Below are 19,721 nucleotides of genomic sequence, written 5' to 3' on the forward strand. Positions count from 1 at the left end.
GCAAAGAAAGAAAGAAAGGGGGCGAGGGGAATCACACCACCCAAGCCTCCCCCACTCCAATTTTCAATTTTACTCAAAAACATCAGGAAAAAATTACTTTTGTTGCCAGTCAAGTAAAATATAATAAAGTCTGTTTCTTTTCTGGAGAGACCATTCTGAAAACATGAGATTGGTACACAAATGTAAAGGAACTATAAAAACAGAGCAATCATATTTGTGTACACAAGCTAAGATTAGCCATTAGGAGGGAATTCATTATTTTGGAACACTTTGTTATAAATATTATACTTTTCCCCCACTCATAGCATTAGCTTCTCTTCCATAAGATCACCTGGCTAAAAAGACAAAAGTTAGAAGAAAACCCCACAGTATCAGACAACTGAAAAGTAAAGTTACTGAACCAGAAGTTGTTTCACTGACAAGAGAGGCTGACACTGACTAAAGTGATTAGATAATATTATTTACTGCTTTATATGACATAATGGTGGTAATGGATGTATTAAGAGAAGATTAGAAACCATCAATGACTACTTTCCTTACTCACAAACTCCTAAATCTTGGTGAGAAAAGAGCAAACATTCAAAATCTCTAAGAGGGTGACTTGGCTTTCTTAGCTTTCTCACTGAGAGGAAATAACTTTTAAAAGTACAAGACAAATGCAAATATATTTGTCATTTAAGTCTTGAAAACAAAACTATTCAGCTCTGCTTATGCCATCAACACTACCAGATGGAATAAATACACAAATTCCTATTCAGCACTTCAACATACTAGTTCAAGAAAGTGTCAACATTTTACATTATTTGGGAAACTGAAGCTGAAAAACATTACCTGAAATTTCCTGAAATTTCACCTCAAGACTTCCTTAATCCTAAACACTATCCGAACTTAATAATCACAAAGGCACATTCCCCTTATTTGTCAATCTTTGTAGTGGATTTCGTAAGTCACATTTCAACCAATTATTTCTATTTAAATATTTCTGCTTGTCCCAGTTTTTCCCATGACACTTCAAAATTGTCCCTTGCCCGTGCCAATTATTCTCCACTTTCTAAAATTGTGCATGACAATGACCCTCTCCTTAGAGTCTGTCAGCCAAAGCCACAGTGATCACAGAGGGGAAAGACGACTTAAAGAAATCAGAAGTAAGTGAAAGGCCATATGTTTTTAGAAGCAAAGAACCCCAGCCTCTAGACAGCACAAAACGAGTTGTTTTTCTTTTCCTCTTCAACCTGAACTACACATTTAATTCTTCCAACTATATTCCTTAACTCCTCATATCCTCCCTTTCCCATTTTTCATCCTTTCTAGCTCAGAAAGATTGCCATCTAAACTTCTGCACAGTCAAAAGGAGAAGTTTTTGGCTCCACCTTATCAGTGGATGCTCCCAAAATACTGTGCTGTTTGCAGCAGCAGATACCTACTCCTCTGAACTGCCTCTTGAAAAGACAGTTGAAGTGTTGAAGAGGGAGGGAAGGAAAGGAAGGGAAGTCGCAGGCTTCCTGCTATTAAAGGCCAAATTTAAACCCTTTCTACATCAAAAGGGCCTCTGTTGTTGGCAGTAATGCAAAGAGTAGAAAATTTGGTTGATACGGCTTCTTCACTATGCTTAGAAGGCAGCTCTTCCATGTTAAAGACCAGAAACACTGGAAAAATACTGTGGGGAGGCCACACTCCCATTTTTCATGGAACTGCAGCAGGAAGATGTCAGATGATAGCACAGCCAACTGAAGCCATTCTGCAAGAGCTGAAAGTGGGCTAAGCCCTTCCAAAAAAACTCCATGCAGAAAAACCTGTGCTGTAGAACATGCCTTGCTTCTCCAATACTCTACTCCCCTCCCCAATGCCACAGCACTCTTACATCCCACACACCACCTTCACTACAGCAACAGAAAAAAATATATTTCTGTCTCTAATTCAACTACAGATTGTAAAAGGAACATTGAAAAAAAAATAGTCTTTTCTGTAGTTAACTTGCCTACAACTTTAACTACCACCACATTAATCTTAGCTTTAGCTATTCAGCACATTAATTACCTGGAGCACTTGACTCCATACAGTTCCTCAAATAATTAATTAGCTAAAGGGTTTGAGAATTGGAGTCCCAGAGGAAATTCTAGTTTCGTAGAACTACACAGATTTCACCTTGCAAAATGCTACAAAAATTCACCTAAAGGCACATGACAACTTCAACTATTTAGGGGCAGAACCCTAAAACCAAACCAAATAAAACCCCCTCACACTCACTGAAGTAGGCCAGCACTTTTAGCACTGGATATCCTGTTTAGTCACCAGAAGGAAAAGTAACACTAAATAAAAACTTTTGATTCCCTCATTCACAGTATTTGACATTTTTCCTAACAGGTAACCCCTCTCTGCATCAAATACCCATTGCCAAAGGGCAAGCAAACCAAGGCAAACAAGACAAGACTTAAACTGGATTTCTTTCAAAGCACAAGAATAAGCTGCACCAACAAAAATAATTCAAATCTAGTTATGCACAAGTATGTTAAAATTAAAGAAAATTTATCATCTCAGCATATTACTATTTTCACCACCTCTCTCCTGCTATTCATCACATCAGCTGTGGTGTTTTATGCAAACATGTTTATGTTCCAGAGCAACTGATCAGGACATGAAGAGAAGTAATGCTCTGCTCTTCCTACCCTTCGAAAAAAACCTCCAAGTTATTTCTCTCATTAGCTGAATCCCACATCATTCTTCCACAAGGTAAGCCGGGCAGAAGGGGAATGAATCAGGCAAAAAGGGTAATGGAAAGTGAGACAACATAGAGAGCAGTTAGTTATTTGGAAGAAAATGCAAGTTATTTAAGGATAGATGTGTAACTTGCAAGAATTTCAAAACACTGAAAACCAGCCTTTTCCCTGCTGCAAAGTGTATGTTACGATCTACTGATTATTTTTGGCAGCAGAACCCTAAAAATGATGCCTGGTAACTTACTCCCTGTACACTTTAAATATATCACACTTCTGCACTGGATTTTTATGCACCTCGGTGTTCCAACACGTACTACCACCAAAGGACAAGCAGAAGGGACAAAATGCCTTGGGTGGACAATCCCCAGCTCCTGGGCCCCGGGCAGCTCCGCTGCCATCCCTCGTGGCCGGGCCATGGCCCGTGATTGGCAGCAGGGCTGTGCTGGCACGGGGCTGCCCCGTAATTCAAATCCCCTGCTATGAGAAGGCAGAAGCCAGCAGAGCCTCCAGAGGCCGAATTTGCCATGTTGCCCCGGATTCCAGCTGCAGGCTCAGCGCTGCCCAAACCTACAATGCAAAGTGAGACACCCCAGGAAGCCCCTGCTGCTACAAATCCCAGTGTGTCCCAGTCCCTCACCAGCTCTGCACAGGGCTCCCAGTTCCACACAGATTTGGGTAAGCAGCTTGCAGCTTTGAGGTTACCTACCCACATCTCAGACCATCCATTACACAGCACTGTTACCCTTTAAGAGCATCCACATGCTTCAAAACTCAGAAAAAAACGTGTTGCTTAAATGGATTGACACCTTCAAAGGTACCAGGGATCCACTTCCACTTTCATTTATGAACTTTTTACTCAGCACCCAATATTGAGACCTACTCAACCAAGTCAACTCATGCTAGTCTTTTAAGTCACACAAGTCTTTTAAGAGGTCTCTGCAGCAGCCCAAATGACAGAGACAGCTCAGCAGTAACAGGATGCAGCACTAGGCACTTCGGAAAAAGTTTTTTTGGAAATAGAAAATATTCCTTATAAAGAGCAGCTAAAAACATGTAGCACATATCGTATTTATTATGAATCAGTTCGAACCTTCATCCAAAAGACTGTGTACCTTATCCTGAACTATCATTTGCTGATTAGGAAGAAGTACTGTCCAGACTCCTTGGCTAAACTTTTCGCTCAGATATTCTTATTAAAGAATTAACTACTGGAAGACTAATGAAAGCTTAACCTTCCCAAAAAGGCAGAATTCACAAAATAGATGATACCACTAAAAGCTAAAGGATAGCAGTACAAAACTTATGTTTGAAAACAAGCAAGACAAAACCAATACTACAATCTTAAAAAAAAAAAAAAAAAAAAAGAAAAAAAAAGGCACAGAAAATAAGCTTTGAAGTTTCAACACTTTGATTCAATTAGTATTAATTTAGCAGCTTTTGGTATACACACAACTGCAAGCATAAATTAACATGTAGAAGAATCTCTTCCTACTCTATAGTGAAGTTAGTCAAAAAGTTAGCAAACAAAAATCTTTCTCAGACAAACAACATGTCCATTTTCCCTATCTTAATGCCATTCCCCTCTTCACAACTGCCATTAGATGCAAAAATTAAAAGCTTTTAGAAGATCATTTAACACAAACATCTGGACAAGCAAGCATAACAAAATCCTCAAAATTCAGACTACGATTTCATTCTGTGAGGACACAGAAAATAAAGCCTTACTTGCTCCAAATAAAGAAAATCATGCTCATTTTGTACACTGACACAAGGCATGTTTACAGCAGTATGAATCAATGTGCTATAGCTGAGGTAAATCAGTGTCAGCCATGTTGTGAAAGAAACTGCAATTAACAAACCCACAAGACTCAAAACTCAATCAAATCAGCTCTGCCTTGATATAAATAATTTTATACTGCTAGATCTTACTTATGATTGGTGTCTGACTTCTTCAGTTTAATGTCTATTAATTTCACCTAAAAATACACATCCAGATTCTAGAGACAGTGAAACAGCAGCAAGAGGAAAATACACAAGATATTAACCAGGAGCACTGACTGCAGCACAAAGGAGGAAGGTACAATGTAAAGTGAAAAAGCAAATGCACTTACTCAGCATTAAATCCATTCACGTGTAGGATCCTCATCTGCTTGACTATTGTGCTTTTACCAGATTCACCAGCACCTAGAAAATGAAAGTAAATCAATTTCAGAAGGAAGCATAAGTGATTAAGGCACACACTAGAATTTTTTTCTTCGGGGTAAAATCGAGAAAGTTGGGTTTCTCAGTGCAAGAGTGAAAAGTGAAAGAAATAATTGCCACTGGAAACTTCAGTTGTAGCTAAAAATAAATGCCCAGCTCAAGTCATGTGTCAGATGTGAATCTTGGATCATTTCACTGTCCATTTTTCCAGTGTCAATGTTAAAAGCAGACTGCAGTATTTGGAAAGAAAATGGACAACTTCAACATTTTACAGAGAAGACAACAGGGAACATCACAACCTGGTTGCCTTGTCACTACTATCTGACAGAGGGAAAGACTGACTGAAGTTCCTATTAAACCAAAGAAATTCTGTTCTATCCTTAAAGAATTCTAAGTTTGGCTGCGGTTCATCATCACCCAGTCAAACTCCGTAACTTAAATCACAAGGGATAAAATATGCAGATACTCACATTTGAAAAAGGAAGGCATCCCTTTAAGCCTCCACCCACAAAGCTACAAAAAACCTCCTCTTATTTGTGTCTTGTAAGCAGCCTCCCACCCTCCCTACATGTTCCAAAACCAACCCTACGCACGAGGAGAGGCAGAGACCACCTTTTGTGGCTGCCTGCTCCAAGGAGCTCCCCCGCAGCTCTCCCCTGCTCCCCTCCCGTACCTGCAGCGCAAAAACCCCACTCCACTTTACTCCAGTTTCCATAAGGAGATGGATGCTATTTCTGCTGTGCTGCTCGGGTGCCAGTGCACAGGGCAGCCCATCTGCCTATAGTACCCGTTTCTCCGTGCACGCTGAACAACTCCAACAGCAGCATTTAACTGAGCTGCTCCACGCTGCCAGATCGGCAGCTTTCTATATAAAGCAAACATATTTTTGCAGGAGTAGTATCGTAACGTGGCAAAATTTAGAAAGATTCCCCTTAGCATCTCCTGGCTACTGGTTCATTCCCCTCCCCAGCCTGTGTCTCACCCACAGGAACCGTACGTCTGTGGCAGAATGGGCAGGGAGGTACAGTTTGTATTTATAGGATGTCAGGCCTCTGCTAGCACACACTGACAGCACAAGCCTCCATTTTGAGCCTCATGTTCAAAACTGTATTTTAGCAGTTACATTTCGAGGTTCATTTTCTCACAAACGCTTTCCCCCTCTGCTTTCTCCCTTCCTTTCCTTCTCCCTCATGAATTCCCAAAAGTCCTCCTCTGCTCTCCATAAAACCTGTTTGCATGTATTGCCACTTTAATCCCAGAGCCTTACTCCTTTTTCCTCTCCTTGCTCACTGCTGTTCTGTAAGCATTTAGAGAGCAGTTTTTATCTACAACTCTTTATGCACACGCCACTTCTCCACTAAGCTGCTATTTTATACCACACACCCTCTGTCTGAGCAGGCAGACTGCACCATGCAATAAACACAGGTGGCTAAACCAATCAAGAATTAGTATCTTGGGATAAAATAGACTGGATCATCCTGACAACTAAGAATTATTCACAAAGGCAGTATCTGCTATAGTCGTATGTCCACTTAAAAACTAATAACAACTAAATTTCAGCTGTAACACTAAATCACATTTTATATTTATAAGCATTGGGAGCCAAAATCTTTACTTCACTTGGTCCAAGGAGGAGGCTGGACAGTTGTTGCATTTGCTATAAACACATTTGGTTTGGTATTGACACACCTGGGTTCTCTGGATCGGATACAACACCAGTGAACCAAAATGATGTATTACATCTACGCTGCTCCATAAGTCTAGCTCTATATTTGGCTGCTTGTTAAGGCCATATTCTCAACAACAATTACACACACACATTTAACTTCACCACCAAGGAGAGTTCCATTAATTTCAGCGAGACTGCTCGTGGCAGCGGGGCAAGCACGTGTACAGCGATGGGGCCTACGAGCAGCAGCATAAACCCACTAGAATATTCAGCAGCTCTTCTTTGTTGTTATTTGAATATGATTTGAAAATATTAAGAACACTTTCCAAGTGCCTGGCTTCTTATTTCATGTGTATTATACAGCAAACATAACATAATAATAAGGAGGTGAGCTTTTATATTTTTTACCAGTGAGTTTGAGTTACAGACTATCCACAATTCATGGCAGAAACTGTAACAGCTGAACTATCACTTTAAAACACACTCACAGATGACTTTACTGCCATCGCTAAACACACGCAAATTTTTATTTGCAAGTATCTAAACTATTTTTCAGCCACCAAAACTAAAGAAAACAGAAAGAAAACCCAGGCAAGCCCATCATGTTTCTGTTTGCTGAAATTTTGCCTCTTACGAAAGCAACTCGTCTCATGACAAATAGTTTCTATGTATCTACGTAATGTTCAGCCTGAAATCTGGAAGTCCAAGACATTTCCCAAGAGCTGAAGTCCAAATTATCCTGTTAAAAGATTTCTGCGGAAGCCCTGGCAGGCTCCTCAGTGCTGCAGGTGCTGCTGTAGTCCCAGTCACTCTCCATTTATATTAAGTCTCTTTCTTCAAATGAGTATTTGAAAGATTTTACTGGTGATAGTACGCTTCCAAATTCACCGCCTTCAAAAATCCTTTTTTTCTTTTTTTTTCCCTTCTTCCATTAGGGTTTTTCCCCCCAAAACTGAGTCAGCTCGGCGAGGCCTAGCCTGTGCTCCACGCTACAGCCCTGCAGAACGTGCACAGGCAGTCCCTCGGCGTGACCAAAACAACCCACGGCTCGTAACTGCATCTGATCCTGAAACACTACTTCAAAATACTCTGAAACAACGAGCCTGACAAACATTTGCTTGTCTTCTCCGATATTGGTATTTGGACCCTTCCGTTCCCTGAAAGCCACAGCCCACGTTTGTAAACGTCTCTCCTGAAAAACACGAGCAGGTAACCCAACGGAGCCGCTGGAGCAGCACCCGGAGCCCGGCTCCGCCAGCGCTCCGACGCGCGGTACCTCAATTCCTGGTGCGACAGCGGAGGGTGCCGAGCCCGCCGGGGCCGGGGCCGTGCCCGCCGGCCCTGCGCTGCTCCGCGGCCCCAGCGCGGCCGCGCTTCCCTCCGGGACCGACATCCTCCCTCCGTTTCCCCCAAACGATTCCCCGACTTCCTCCCTTCCTCTTCCTCCTCTCCCCGGCCGGGCCGCACGTCCCTCGGCACCCCGGCCCCGGCGCGGGGAGCGGTGTCCGGCCCTCCCGCGCTCGCCGCGCCGCTCGCCCGCGGCCGCTGTCACTGCCCTGCCCTGTTTATCTGCCCGGCTCCCCGCGGGCCCCTCGCCGCGGCATCCCCGGCCCCCTCCCCACGCCCGCCCGAGGCCCGCTGCCGCCCCGGCGGCTGGCGCTGCCCCGCGGGCGGAGAGCGGCCCCGCGCCGCCGCTCCGTACCTGCCCCGGCCCCTCCCGCGGCGCCCCGGGCGCTGCCCGAGCCCTCCCCGCCGCTCCCCCGCACCGCGCCGGTCCCCGCGGCGGCCCCGGCCCCGCCGCCCCGGGCGCTGCTATAGCGGATCCCCGCGGCCCCGGGTGGGCCCTGCGGCTCCGCTTCCCCCCCCCCCCCCCCAGCCCCACCTCTCTCCCCCGGCCTCGCCGTGCCCGGGCTGGGGCCGCTGCCCTGGCGGGGAGGGGACGGCCCGCGACCCCTTACCCAGCAGGAGGAGCCGGTGCGTGGCCCTATAGACCTGCTTGTCCTTCTGCAGCTGCTTCTCGATCTTCTTGTTGGCCTCCCGCTGCGCCTTCTCCTCGTTGCGCTGATCCTCCGTCTTGCTGTTCCCTAAACAGCCCATCTTGGGGAGGGGAAGGCAGGGACGCGGGGCGAGGGGACGGGAGGCGGCCGGGGCTGCCGGGGGGAGGGAGGGACGGAGGGAGGGAGGCACTCCCGGGCTCCCTTCTTCTTCCTCCTCCTCCTCCTCCTCCTCCCCCCCTACTCGCTGCTGTGGCGGCCGCTGCCCAGAGCCAGAGACATGGAGAGCGCCGAGCCCGAAGCCAGCCGAGGGGGGGGCCGATAGCGATGACTTTGCTGCCGCTCCGCCGGGCCTCCTCCCCGGCAGCTGCAGCTGCCTCTCCTCCCCCGCCCCCCGCCGATCCCCTCGGCGCACCTTTCCCGGGGGGTGCGGAGCGATCCGCGGGGATCTCCGCGCCCCGGCCGGGCCGCCGGCTCCTCTAGAGGCAGCAGAAATGAACCCCCCCGCGCCGCACGCACAGGAACAAATCCAGCTTCAGTGCCACCCCCAAAAAAATAATAATCCTCTTTAGATCCAAAGGCACGGGCTCCAGGCGCGGAAACCTCCCCAAATCCTCGGCGGGGAGGATCGGGAAACGTCTCTTCCTCGCCTCTCCCCCCGCGCCGCGGGGGTCACGCAGCCCCGGTCCCTTCCCTCGCCGGCCGCCGCAGCTCCTCGCCCTCCGGCCGCCGCGGGTCCTTCCTCCCGCACTGGGGCGGGGGGGTCCAAGCCAAACCACCCCTTTTTTTTTTTTTTTTTCCTTTTTTTTTTTTCCTCCCCTCTCCTTGTTGCTGCTCTTTTCACATGCGCTTTCCAGGCGGCTGAATCCTCCCGGCGAGACGAAAATACAAAATAAAATTAAAAAAAAAAAAAAAAAAAAAAAGAAAAGGCAAGCCCGTTTGCTCTGTGCCACGAGCAGAACCTCAAAACCTGTCCCCCTCACGGGCGGATTTTTCCCCGTCTTATTTTTTCTGCTCTCTCCCGCATTTTTTTTTTTTCCTCTTTTTTTTTTTTTTTTCTTCCCCTCCTTTTTTTTTTTTTTTTTTTTTTTTTTTTTTTTTTTCCCTTCCCCTATTGAGCGGCTCCGCGGCGGCGGAGCGCGGGGTGGGGCGAGCGGGCCCACACTGCACGCTGGGAGCGAGCGGGGCCGCTCACATGATGCCCGCGTCACCCCGCGCCGCCGCCGGCGCCCTCTTCGAACCGGCCCCGCCGCCGCTCGGGGGCCCCGGAGCCTCCCCGGTGCCTCCATCCCGCGGCACCGCCCGCCCCCCGCCCCGCGGGATGGAGGCGCCCGGAGCTGGGCTTGCTGTTAATAGGATTCTGAATAGATTGGAAGGCAGTCGTGCCCCGCGACTCCTTGTGTTACGCTTGGAAATAATTAATGTGGGAGTTGTGGTGCTGAATGGTTTGTGTCTGGTTTTTTTTTTGTTTTTGGGTGGATGATCGCTCGCACCCCGCGATTCGCCGGGGTCCATCCCTTGCCTGTCTCTCTCCATCCCTGCCCATCCCGGCCAGGACTGCAGGCTCAGGGTACCAGGGGATGCTCTCTGCCCCAGCAGAGTACCGCTGGAAGCACACACTGGCTTCTAGGCATGGTTTTACCCCGTCTAACTCCATTTTCTAAAATATGTTTTGAAAACCACATTGCAAAAATTACACAACTTATCAGTTACACCTGGAAAACAAAGGTTGGCGCTTTGTATAACCCGGATCCCTGAAATACACAGGTAGTTTTTCTCTATGCACACACCCCCACACATGAGTTAGTGAAATGTCCTTTACTATACAAATATTACTTACCCTCATTTGCAAAATTCGATTATCTACCACACTGTTCCCACGAACACACCTTCTTACATCATGCAGTTACTATATTTAGAAACACCCACAGTAAAATAATTATGTGAATAGAGCAAACAACTAGGAGGTCACAGCTAATGTCATCAAATACATCTGTTGAGCTGCCCTTGCTGAAAGAGGGGGGGACCTCAGGAGAAACAGGGAACATCACAGTCACTATTTTAAATGCACGGGAGAGACTCTTACTAGGGTCTCTAGGTGTTATTTTAGACTAAGAGCAGTTTTAAAAGATCTTAGAGAAACTTGGCTCAGCAATGCCCAGATTCATCTGAAACAAATATGGGAATAATTCCTTATATCTTTTATAGGTTACTTATTTGCATAGTTTTCATGTAAAACACAATATTAAAATATATTTTAACTGTGGAGTTTACAAGGCATAAGGGACTCAGAAAAGCAGAATTTGGACTGAAAATTAGAGAACCTCATACTTTTTTTTTATGGTTTCAGGTATGGATAGACTGCAGAAGTGCCAGTACCTGCCACCTCACATGGGGGAAAATCTGCCCCAGCTTTGCTTCCCTCTGGGTCCCAGATGGGGGGAAGGGAGCCCATCTCAAGCTCCAAACATGAAGGAATACACAAACAAGATAGAAGTTATTGCTGGAGATATACAAAAGGCTAAAATCTTGGTGAATGGTGTCTGTACAGGGAAATGGGATGGGTAAATATGCCAAAGCATCCATGGACAAGGAGTCATGGCTGTGTAAATGCTGTTGTCCAGCAGTGCACACCCTTCCCTTCCCAAACAGAAACCAGGACAGGCTCTGCGAGGTTAAACCCCCACAGGAATCGCTGCCCTCCTGCTGTAGACACCTGCTGCCTCTGTCTTTAGGCTGAGCAGAGCATGAGGTAGCTAAAAAAGAAAAACACACTCAGCTAATTCACAAAGCTCCCAGTTACTTACAACAGAATTAAGAATTAGCTCCTTGTATTACAAGTGTTACTGAAGTGTGAAAGTGTCAAAAGCTACATGAAACAAAAAGAAAACTCCCACATTGTGTAACCTATCAGCAATTACAGATTGGTTTTGTTTTCCTGAAATATGACAGGACTCAGGACATCAGGCACCACCTGCACTTCACAAACCCACTGAACTGCCAGGAGTTTTTTCAGTGCTGTCCTGATTAGGAGCCCATCGTTTGAAGAGTGAGCATACCAACACATTAGCTGTTCTCACTCTTTTTTATTTGTTTAAATAACATAAGGCTGCTAATGTGCCTTTAGAATAAATTGTGTTTCTTGTTGGAACTAGTTCCATTAGCTTCCATCTTGTAAAAATCCGTGAACTTGAGTTTCACAAGACTCCTGCCATCAGAAGGGTAAGTGCAGGCACAATCTGACCCCTGACTCACCATAAAATTAAATCTCACTTCTGAAGAACCTGCAGCCTTACGAACAAATAATGCAAAGATAAAATAACTATATGTATGGGCATAGTGCCTCTGTGATAAAGGTCTATTTGAAGCTTGAAAATAGGGTGTTAAAGGACACTGCTGCATGAAAACATGAAAATGTTTTCAAAAAATGTATAGTAACAGGAATGTGGAAATGGCTGTAAAAGGGCATCAGAAGACTTATGGCCATTGACTCAATCTTGCACTATTTAAATTAATGGGAAATACAAGATTACACACAGAAGATTGAGAGCATTGCACATTTACAGATTAAATTCAGATTCACTGACAATTCCTTCTGTGCTTGAATAGAACACTTTGAGTAGAATAGAGGCTGTTGTTTTTTATTTTTCAGTCTAAAGTAAATGCAAAGATTCTGATGCACCAGCACACATCTTAGGGCAAGGATTTCACAAAAAGAACAGGGGGTTTAACAGTGTGAAACAATATTCTGCTGTTTTCACTTCTCAAACCAGAAAAGATCTCACAAGGAGAGGTAGCAGGATAATTAAAAGCAATAATATTTCAGTGGAATATTTGGGAGAAAAGGAGGGTATATAAAAGTTCCTTGTATCAATATCCATTTCAGTCCACTTGATTGCTTTAGTTAACAGATTTTTAGTCCTATTGACCTAATTTCTATTACATCCTAATGAAAATCATCAGGTCTCTTAATTTTGTTCATTTCTTTTTTGAAAGAGGTATTTTATTGCAATTATTTTCTCCACTTTCCCTCCACAGCTTTTGCCCCAAAATCTACTCTCTGGTGCCTAAAACTAAAGAAGGATTTGTAACAATATCCTAATCCTGTAAATAAACCTGAACTTTACTCAGTTGAGCAGTCCTATTGAAGTATGTAACTTATGCAGACTTTTCTCTTCCCAGCTAGGATAACCATATTTGCTTGATTTTTAAATGGAGAAAAAGATTTAAAGTAGAAGCAGACTAGCAGTAGGAGAGAGAACTTGTTGATAAGTTCACATCTTTTATGCTTCCCCCACCCTATACACATGAACTTCTGTCCTTTTAAGATTTACATGTAATACCTGCAGATATAATCACTCAAGAGGACCTCAAGAAAAATACTATCTTTTTCCTATTTTAATGTATTTATTTCCTATCTGACAGACTGCTACATTCATTTCAATGCATTTTCCTTGTGGTAGTGTCCCTTCTTGTGCATGAGGATATTCACAATTGTACAAGTAAAAGACAAATAAATACTGCTGTAAAATTCACAAACATTGGCTGGAAATGTAGATGCAAGACTTGGTTTTGGAGAAACTATTGCCTTAACAGAGTAGATTCTGAGGCTGTTGAAAAAAGACTTTTCAGACACATATTTCATGATGTTCTGTTCTTTTATCTTTTTAACTAAATGGATAAAACTTTCTGCTTACAGTTCTGATGTTGCATCAGTTTTATTCTAAATTGACCAGAGTCAGGTTCTGAGTTACTTTTTGTATTTAGAGCTGGTTATGAGACCCAGATCAGATGCCCTCTTACCCCACAGCTTCCTCCAGGTGACAAACACCCTTATTTCCTATTGCAAGTAATTCACATTTGTTAGTGAGTTGAAGGCACTGAGCACTTGGGTGCCTCCAGTAAAGAAGAAATGGTTAACTGATTTTCAGATGGGACAGTTGTGCAGCTCCTTTTGGGCTCTCACTGTCCACAGTGAATGTGACCTCGCAAACTTTTGGCTGTGAACTGTGGGGGTGGAGCCGTGACCAAGCCAATGGGCTCATTTGGAAGAGAAGACACAGACGACATCTCGCTCCAGCATCCCTTAGCAACTGGCCTGAAATGGCACTGCAGCCTCCGAGGAGGCTGGCAGCCTTCCTCGCCTCTGGAATAGCCCCTACTCCCGTTCTAGCACGGCTCAGGAGACACAGCACAGAGGAGAACGTTCGTAGCTCAAAAAGTAAAAGTGACAGTGCTGATCTAATTGTACAATCTCCTTTGTTTCCGTTTGTAGGAAATAGCATGTTTTCAGCAAGACTTTTCCATGGAAGGACACAGAGCTCAATTAACCTGGGGGACACATGAAACAAATGGTTCTTATAGCAACACCTGGGATTTTGTTAAGGAGCCCACATTACCCCATGCTTCATTTTGCTGTCCTACAAATCCACAGTGCCGTGGCTGAGCTGTTGGAACTGACCTTCCTCTTTTAAAAGCAGGGATTAACTCATGAACAGATTGACTCTTTCAGTTAAAGGACATTTTTTTTTAATAGCACACACTGTATATTTTTGTGTATGGGTACCTCTCTGACTTGAAATGAGTTAAATTTAGGGTCTCCATCCTGGGCTGGTAGTTGAGTATCAAACTTATCAACCTCAATGTATTTAATCCCCAATAAACTTAGATAAGGATTAATTAAGGTTCTGATTTAGACTTAGATCGTTGGGTTTTTTTTCATCTAAGAAAAACTGCCATGGCTTCTTGCAGTGACTCAGGTCTGCTGCTCGTGTTTTCCTTAGATGGAGCCATCCTCCACGAGCTATTGAGCTATCGTCCTGAAAATCCTTTGGACTCTGGGAAGAACGAAACGTGGTGATAAAAAGGGAGACGGTTTCAAAGTCTCCAAATTACCCTTTGACCTGCTGAACAAGGAACCCTTGAGTAATCTCAAACCCGTTTAAAGGAGAAACAAACAAATTAAAGGCAAACAATAATCTAAAAAGGAAAACCAAAGCAAACAGATTGGAATTGGAGCAAGAATTCAATGTGGGCTTTTTTTTTTTTTTTTTTTTTTTCATCTGTTTCCCTTGTGGGGGCCAGAACAAAAAACACTTTAAAAAGCATTCAGAGGTAAACAAGGTAGGAAATTACCAATCAAACCCTGGGAGGGCAAAGCAGGATCATCGTGTGAAGGGACAAGTTTGTCAGATGGGAAGGAGTGAAACGAGCATTGTCGGGGAGGAATTAATGCACCACTAATGTATTCAATAAAGTACAAACACAAAACACTTAACTACAGATACTCCAAAACAAACAGAATGAAAAGGAGATACTTCCCTCTCTGGCAAAGAAGAATTTTTCCATACAGAAATTCTAAACTTGAGAGGGATTTTTGTTTTGTTTTTAAATAAAAACAAGCCCAAAGTCTACTAATAGAATTAACCAAGATCTTATTTTAAATCAAAGAAAAAAAAAAAAAAAACAAACCTTGCCTCCCTCCTTTCACTTCGAGGCTTTCCCTCAGAAACATGAAAAAGAGACTTTAAGGAACTCATGGAATTATGGAAATAACACACTGAGTAAGAGTTTTTCACTTAGTGCTTTTCTTATTTTCATGTAGCTCTTTTTCTTGATATTCCTTCTCACTTCTCATGCATTCTGCACTGCACTTTATTAAAAAAGAAAAAAACCCTCTTATGTAACAGAAGTAGCAGCACATCCTAGCTCTCCACATAACACATATGGAATGCCGATTAAAAAAAAAATTGGAACGAGTCTTTTCTCATATTTAGTTTCAGTATTTGTCAACATTCACTGCAGAGATACCCCTGACTGCAAACTTTTTTTTTTATAGAAAGAAATATTCTGCTTTAATCCTTGTTACGTTTGGGTCACAAAGCCCAGGGAGGCAGTTGTGGCAGAGGCTGTTTTCTAAATGCTGCTTGTAGTTAATTCCTGCAAAGAAGCACGAAACTCCCAAGCTTTTCTCCTGCCCGGGGGTCAGCCGAGGAGAGGAGGCTCTGCCTTCACCTCCCCAGCACCAGCCACAGTTCCCACCAGAGCAGGGGGGCAGCTGGGGCTGGGCTGACCCAGCCTGACTCCGGGAGCACCGTGAGCCATCCCCCTCCATGCCAATATTATTTATTACTGACACTGCATTCTCATTGTACGGCGCGTAACAGGAAAGGGAATAAGAGGATTGTTAAAATAGTTCTTGCTAAGTTGTCACACAGGTTTTAAAGTGCTGTAAACATTCCTCTCCTTCTTTAACGTTTTTTAAAATAGGATGGCGTCCAGGCTTTCATGCTCAAAATAACTTTACATTTTAGTGCTAGCAAACCACAATACTCTCAATACCAGGAGCTATTAGAGACGATCTGCAAGGAAAACAGGACTGTGATTTTGCTGCTCTGTCTCTGCATTGCTGAAGGCCTAAAAGTATTCCTTTTGAAAAGGGGTATTTTCTCCCAGCTTTTCCTTTAGATGAAAAAACTTTAAGTCTAGGTCCTAAGATTACATACTGACACAGTTATAGAATAGGGGTCTTTTGTACCCTGTTTTTCCTGGAAGAATCTGTCTGTCTGGCAAACTAAGAGCACCATTACGTCTTAAGTGCCTTGATGTTACATTAGAGTGCCCCACATGCCCCAGGGCAGTTGCAGAATTTAGACCCTTTTTGCAGTGAAAAAGTCTTTCTGGTGGTTTGGGGTTTTTTATGTCTGTTAGATTTTAGAAATGCATGTGAACCAACTGATTGTCTCCAAGGCTTTAGGTGCACAATGAAAGGTTTCCCTTGTTGCTCTATCTGAGGCAAAGCCAGGAAAGACATCCATGGCCAGGGCTGTGGGAAGCAGGCAGGAGCTGGGTCAGAACCTGTGGTCCAACACTGGATTTTGCCCCTGCCACATTAAAACCAGCAGAGGTGAAGGATTTATCCCCTCCTGTGGACCCAGCTGGGGGAAGATCAGACCTGTTTGAACACTCACAAAGTGTGAATGGAGACAAGCTGAGCGTGGGGATCAAACAGGGGAACAGGATCCAGACCTGATCTACTGCAGATGGTTCAGCCCAGCACAGCCACCGATCCGTGGGTGACCTTGGACGAGCCACTTCCCTTTTTTGTGCCTCTTTGTCCAGCTATCTTTTATCTGCCTCTCTCTTACAGGTTGTGAGCTGTTTGCTTCCGACATGTCTGCACAGCACTGAGAACCAAGGGGCCCTGGTCTCACTGGTGACCTTTAAGCCCTTCTGCTGCATGTTTCATCATAAAATAATTATTCAAAAAGGAAGCAAGTTTTTTTTAATAGTCTGTCTTCCTTTTCTTAACACCTCTTAAACTCAGACATTTTCAGCAACATTTCATGAAAAAAAAAAAAGATAGGCTCTATTCAAAATCTTAATGCTGTTTTCTTAAACGAAAATGGTGAGAAAGCTGCTAGTACTCTGTCAAGTCCTTCTCCCACAGGCCCTCCAGCAAAACCAGGGAAAGCTAGAACCAGCATGCTTGCTACATTCAAAGTTCCAGACAAAGATACTTTTTATTTTGAAAACAGGCAAAAAAAAAAAAAAAAAAAAAAAAAAAAGCCTGCCCACTTCTCAGTCTTTCTTTGCCCGCCATGAAGCTCCCACCAGGACAGAAACCCGGTGCCGTGTTCTTCCACAGGTCACTCCCAGTTTGCTTTATGCTCTCTGGTGTTACAATAACGAATTTGTTTTTCCATTGCTCCCTTGTCTAACTGTGACCTATTCCCTTCTGAAGCAATCGGCTTTTTACAGCTCCATCTCTGCTGTGCAAACAGAGAACGAGCACGGCTGAGCCCCCGGAGCTCTGGGCCAGGAGCTCCCTCCAGCCCTGACCTGGACCCACTTCCCGGGTGTCATGCCCAGAGAACCAGCTCCCCAAAATCTCTCCGTGCCCACGGTGAGCCCCCTCCCCTCTGCTCAGGGGATCACAGCCACGTCAGCACTCCCATGTCCATGGAAAGCCCTTGGAACATCCAGGGAGCCAAGGATGCTGCAAGGGGCAGGGGATTTGATGGCTTTGAGCCTGCTGCCACCAGCTCTGCAGCCCCACACAACACAAGAGCGGCTGGTAACCCACCCTGCCCTCCGCCCCAGCCCTGGGGTGACAGCCAGGGACTCCTGTCCCCTCCAGCCCTGTGCCATGGGACACCTGGAAGATGCTGGATTCCCCCCAACCCTGGCAGTGCCAGAAGGCAGGGCCCTCCTGCAGGGCTGCATTTCACACCCTATCTATAAAACACACAGCTGCACGGTGAGCCTGAAACATCCTTTCTATGAACTGGTGGTACTGAAGGATATATACACTAACTCCATGCATGTGAGAGTTAAGGAAGATTTGTCCAAGGAAATACTTCCAGAGGAAGTGCTGGGCAGCCACATTATTTGTTTTATTTAAAATTATTTCAGGCTCGATAATGTCTCTTTATCAAAACTACACATGTGCTGAGCATGCACAGTGCTGTGTGTTGTGAGCCATACAGGAAGGGGTGGATTTAATTTATTTCTTTATTATGAATATTGTGGTGCTGTAAGGAGAATCCTGGCCGACAGTGTGAAATAAAGCAAAACTTTTAGAGGTTATTTTGGGAGCTGAAGTTCCTGTGCTGCCTTTTCAAATTTAGTCTTAAATTCTGTATTCCTAATCCTCTGCTCTGTCTGGACCATCTCATAAATGGACATGTGTATTATTACAGAGCTGAGCAAGTACCTCCTAACATTCACCATGAATATTCATTTGAAAGAAAAATGGAGTTTCAGTTTCCTGGTTTTCCTTCCCTCCAGTGAGGAGACCGATGAGGGAGTTTATAAATTCACAATTCTGGCAGGCAAAAGGGACCAAGGCAATCATGACACACCAAAAATAGTTCTCCATCAAAATGATAACCACGTTTTATTTTGCAAACATAATTTTGGCTATAAGATTTGTTTACATTTACCATACCCTCCATGGTGGATCAAAGCACTCTGTACCCAGCTGAACGACAATGGCCTGAAGCAGAAAGAACCACCGCGACCAGCACAGACCATCTTTCTTTCAGCACAGAAATAAAAAGAATTAATTCTTTTCCACCCTAAAATCTGGTTTGGAGGGAAGAAAGTGGGCTAGAAAGAATTGACTTTTGACTCTCTATGGGTCAGTGTGGGCTGCACTGGAGAAAGAGCTCCTGGGTGTAGGGACAGTGACCCAACCCAAGACACGCCAGCCACGAGATCAAACTGTGCAGTAGCAACTTGCAAGAATGCTCTTTTTTCAGTGATGTGCATATGCTTACAACTGCTCAAGAGTAAAGTTAAAAAGGCTAAAAAATTCTTTGCCCAAGGATGAATAAAAGATTTCCTGTTACCAGAGAGTTGAAACTGACATTTTATCATGGAATTAAGAATGTGAAGTGCTGAAACAGTGCTCCCACCAGGTAAAAAATGGACTGTAGGATCTCACTGCCCCAAAGAGTTTCCTCAAGCAGGTCTCTTTATGGAAGCATCAGTATGAAGTCTGCAATGTCCACGTGAGAGGTGGCAAAAGGACAGAGGTTCACTGGCAAAAACTCCAAACTGATCTGCATAAAGAAAAGGTGGGACAAGACACGACAGAAATAACCTACCATGGCTTGAGACCTCCTGCCCTAGCAACGATTATGTAATTGTTACAGCCTCTTAATACCCAAGTAAGAAACTTTTTTATTGCATCAAGTTCTCATGTCTAGACAGATACACATCACAGAATGAATCACTACCTTTGAAGACCCGAGCTGAAGAGCACTCCATGATGGAAAGCCACTATCTGGGCACATCAACACTTGGGGAACAATTTTCTGGAGACAGGTTTTGCAGTACGTGTCAGTAAGGTTTACTATCTGTGAGAAACTCTGGTTTTCCAACAGTGTCCTTAAAGGGCTGATAAGAAAGCAGTATAGGCTTAGTAAAGGAGCCTCTTAAACACAGAGTCCAAAGTCTTCAAAAATACCCCAACTTTGCCCCCCAAAACAATTTAAAAGCTAACAAAAATGCATAAGCAAGGCAAAAAACACATTGGAAAAATCAAACAGGCTTGAATTCACCTCTTAGCCTGATTATGCCTTTGCTAGCAACAATAATTCTGATTCCTCTCTGTCTAGAAAGTTTTACTTCTTT

The 19,721-nt window shown here is 44.4% G+C and overlaps 1 protein-coding gene across 3 annotated transcripts in view; it reads right to left on the bottom strand.

The window, feature by feature from the left end:
* GNAS (GNAS complex locus) overlaps positions 1–19,721 on the bottom strand; it is a 133,566-nt gene that overhangs the window by 76,587 nt on the left and 37,258 nt on the right. The window contains exons 1-2 of one of the 3 annotated variants that reach the window (XM_053992628.1): positions 8,547–9,610; positions 4,829–4,901 (exon numbers count right to left, since the gene is read on the bottom strand). In XM_053992628.1, coding sequence (XP_053848603.1) covers positions 4,829–4,901; positions 8,547–8,685 — 212 coding nt within the window. In that variant the 5' untranslated portion in view covers positions 8,686–9,610. Of the gene's footprint in view, positions 1–4,828; positions 4,902–7,864; positions 7,967–8,546; positions 9,611–19,721 lie in introns of those variants that run through there. The other 2 variants (XM_053992629.1, XM_053992627.1) reach the window with 2 other exon arrangements.

The sequence above is a fragment of the Vidua macroura genome, chromosome 17, assembly GCF_024509145.1.
Source record: "Vidua macroura isolate BioBank_ID:100142 chromosome 17, ASM2450914v1, whole genome shotgun sequence".
NCBI lineage: Eukaryota > Metazoa > Chordata > Aves > Passeriformes > Viduidae > Vidua > Vidua macroura.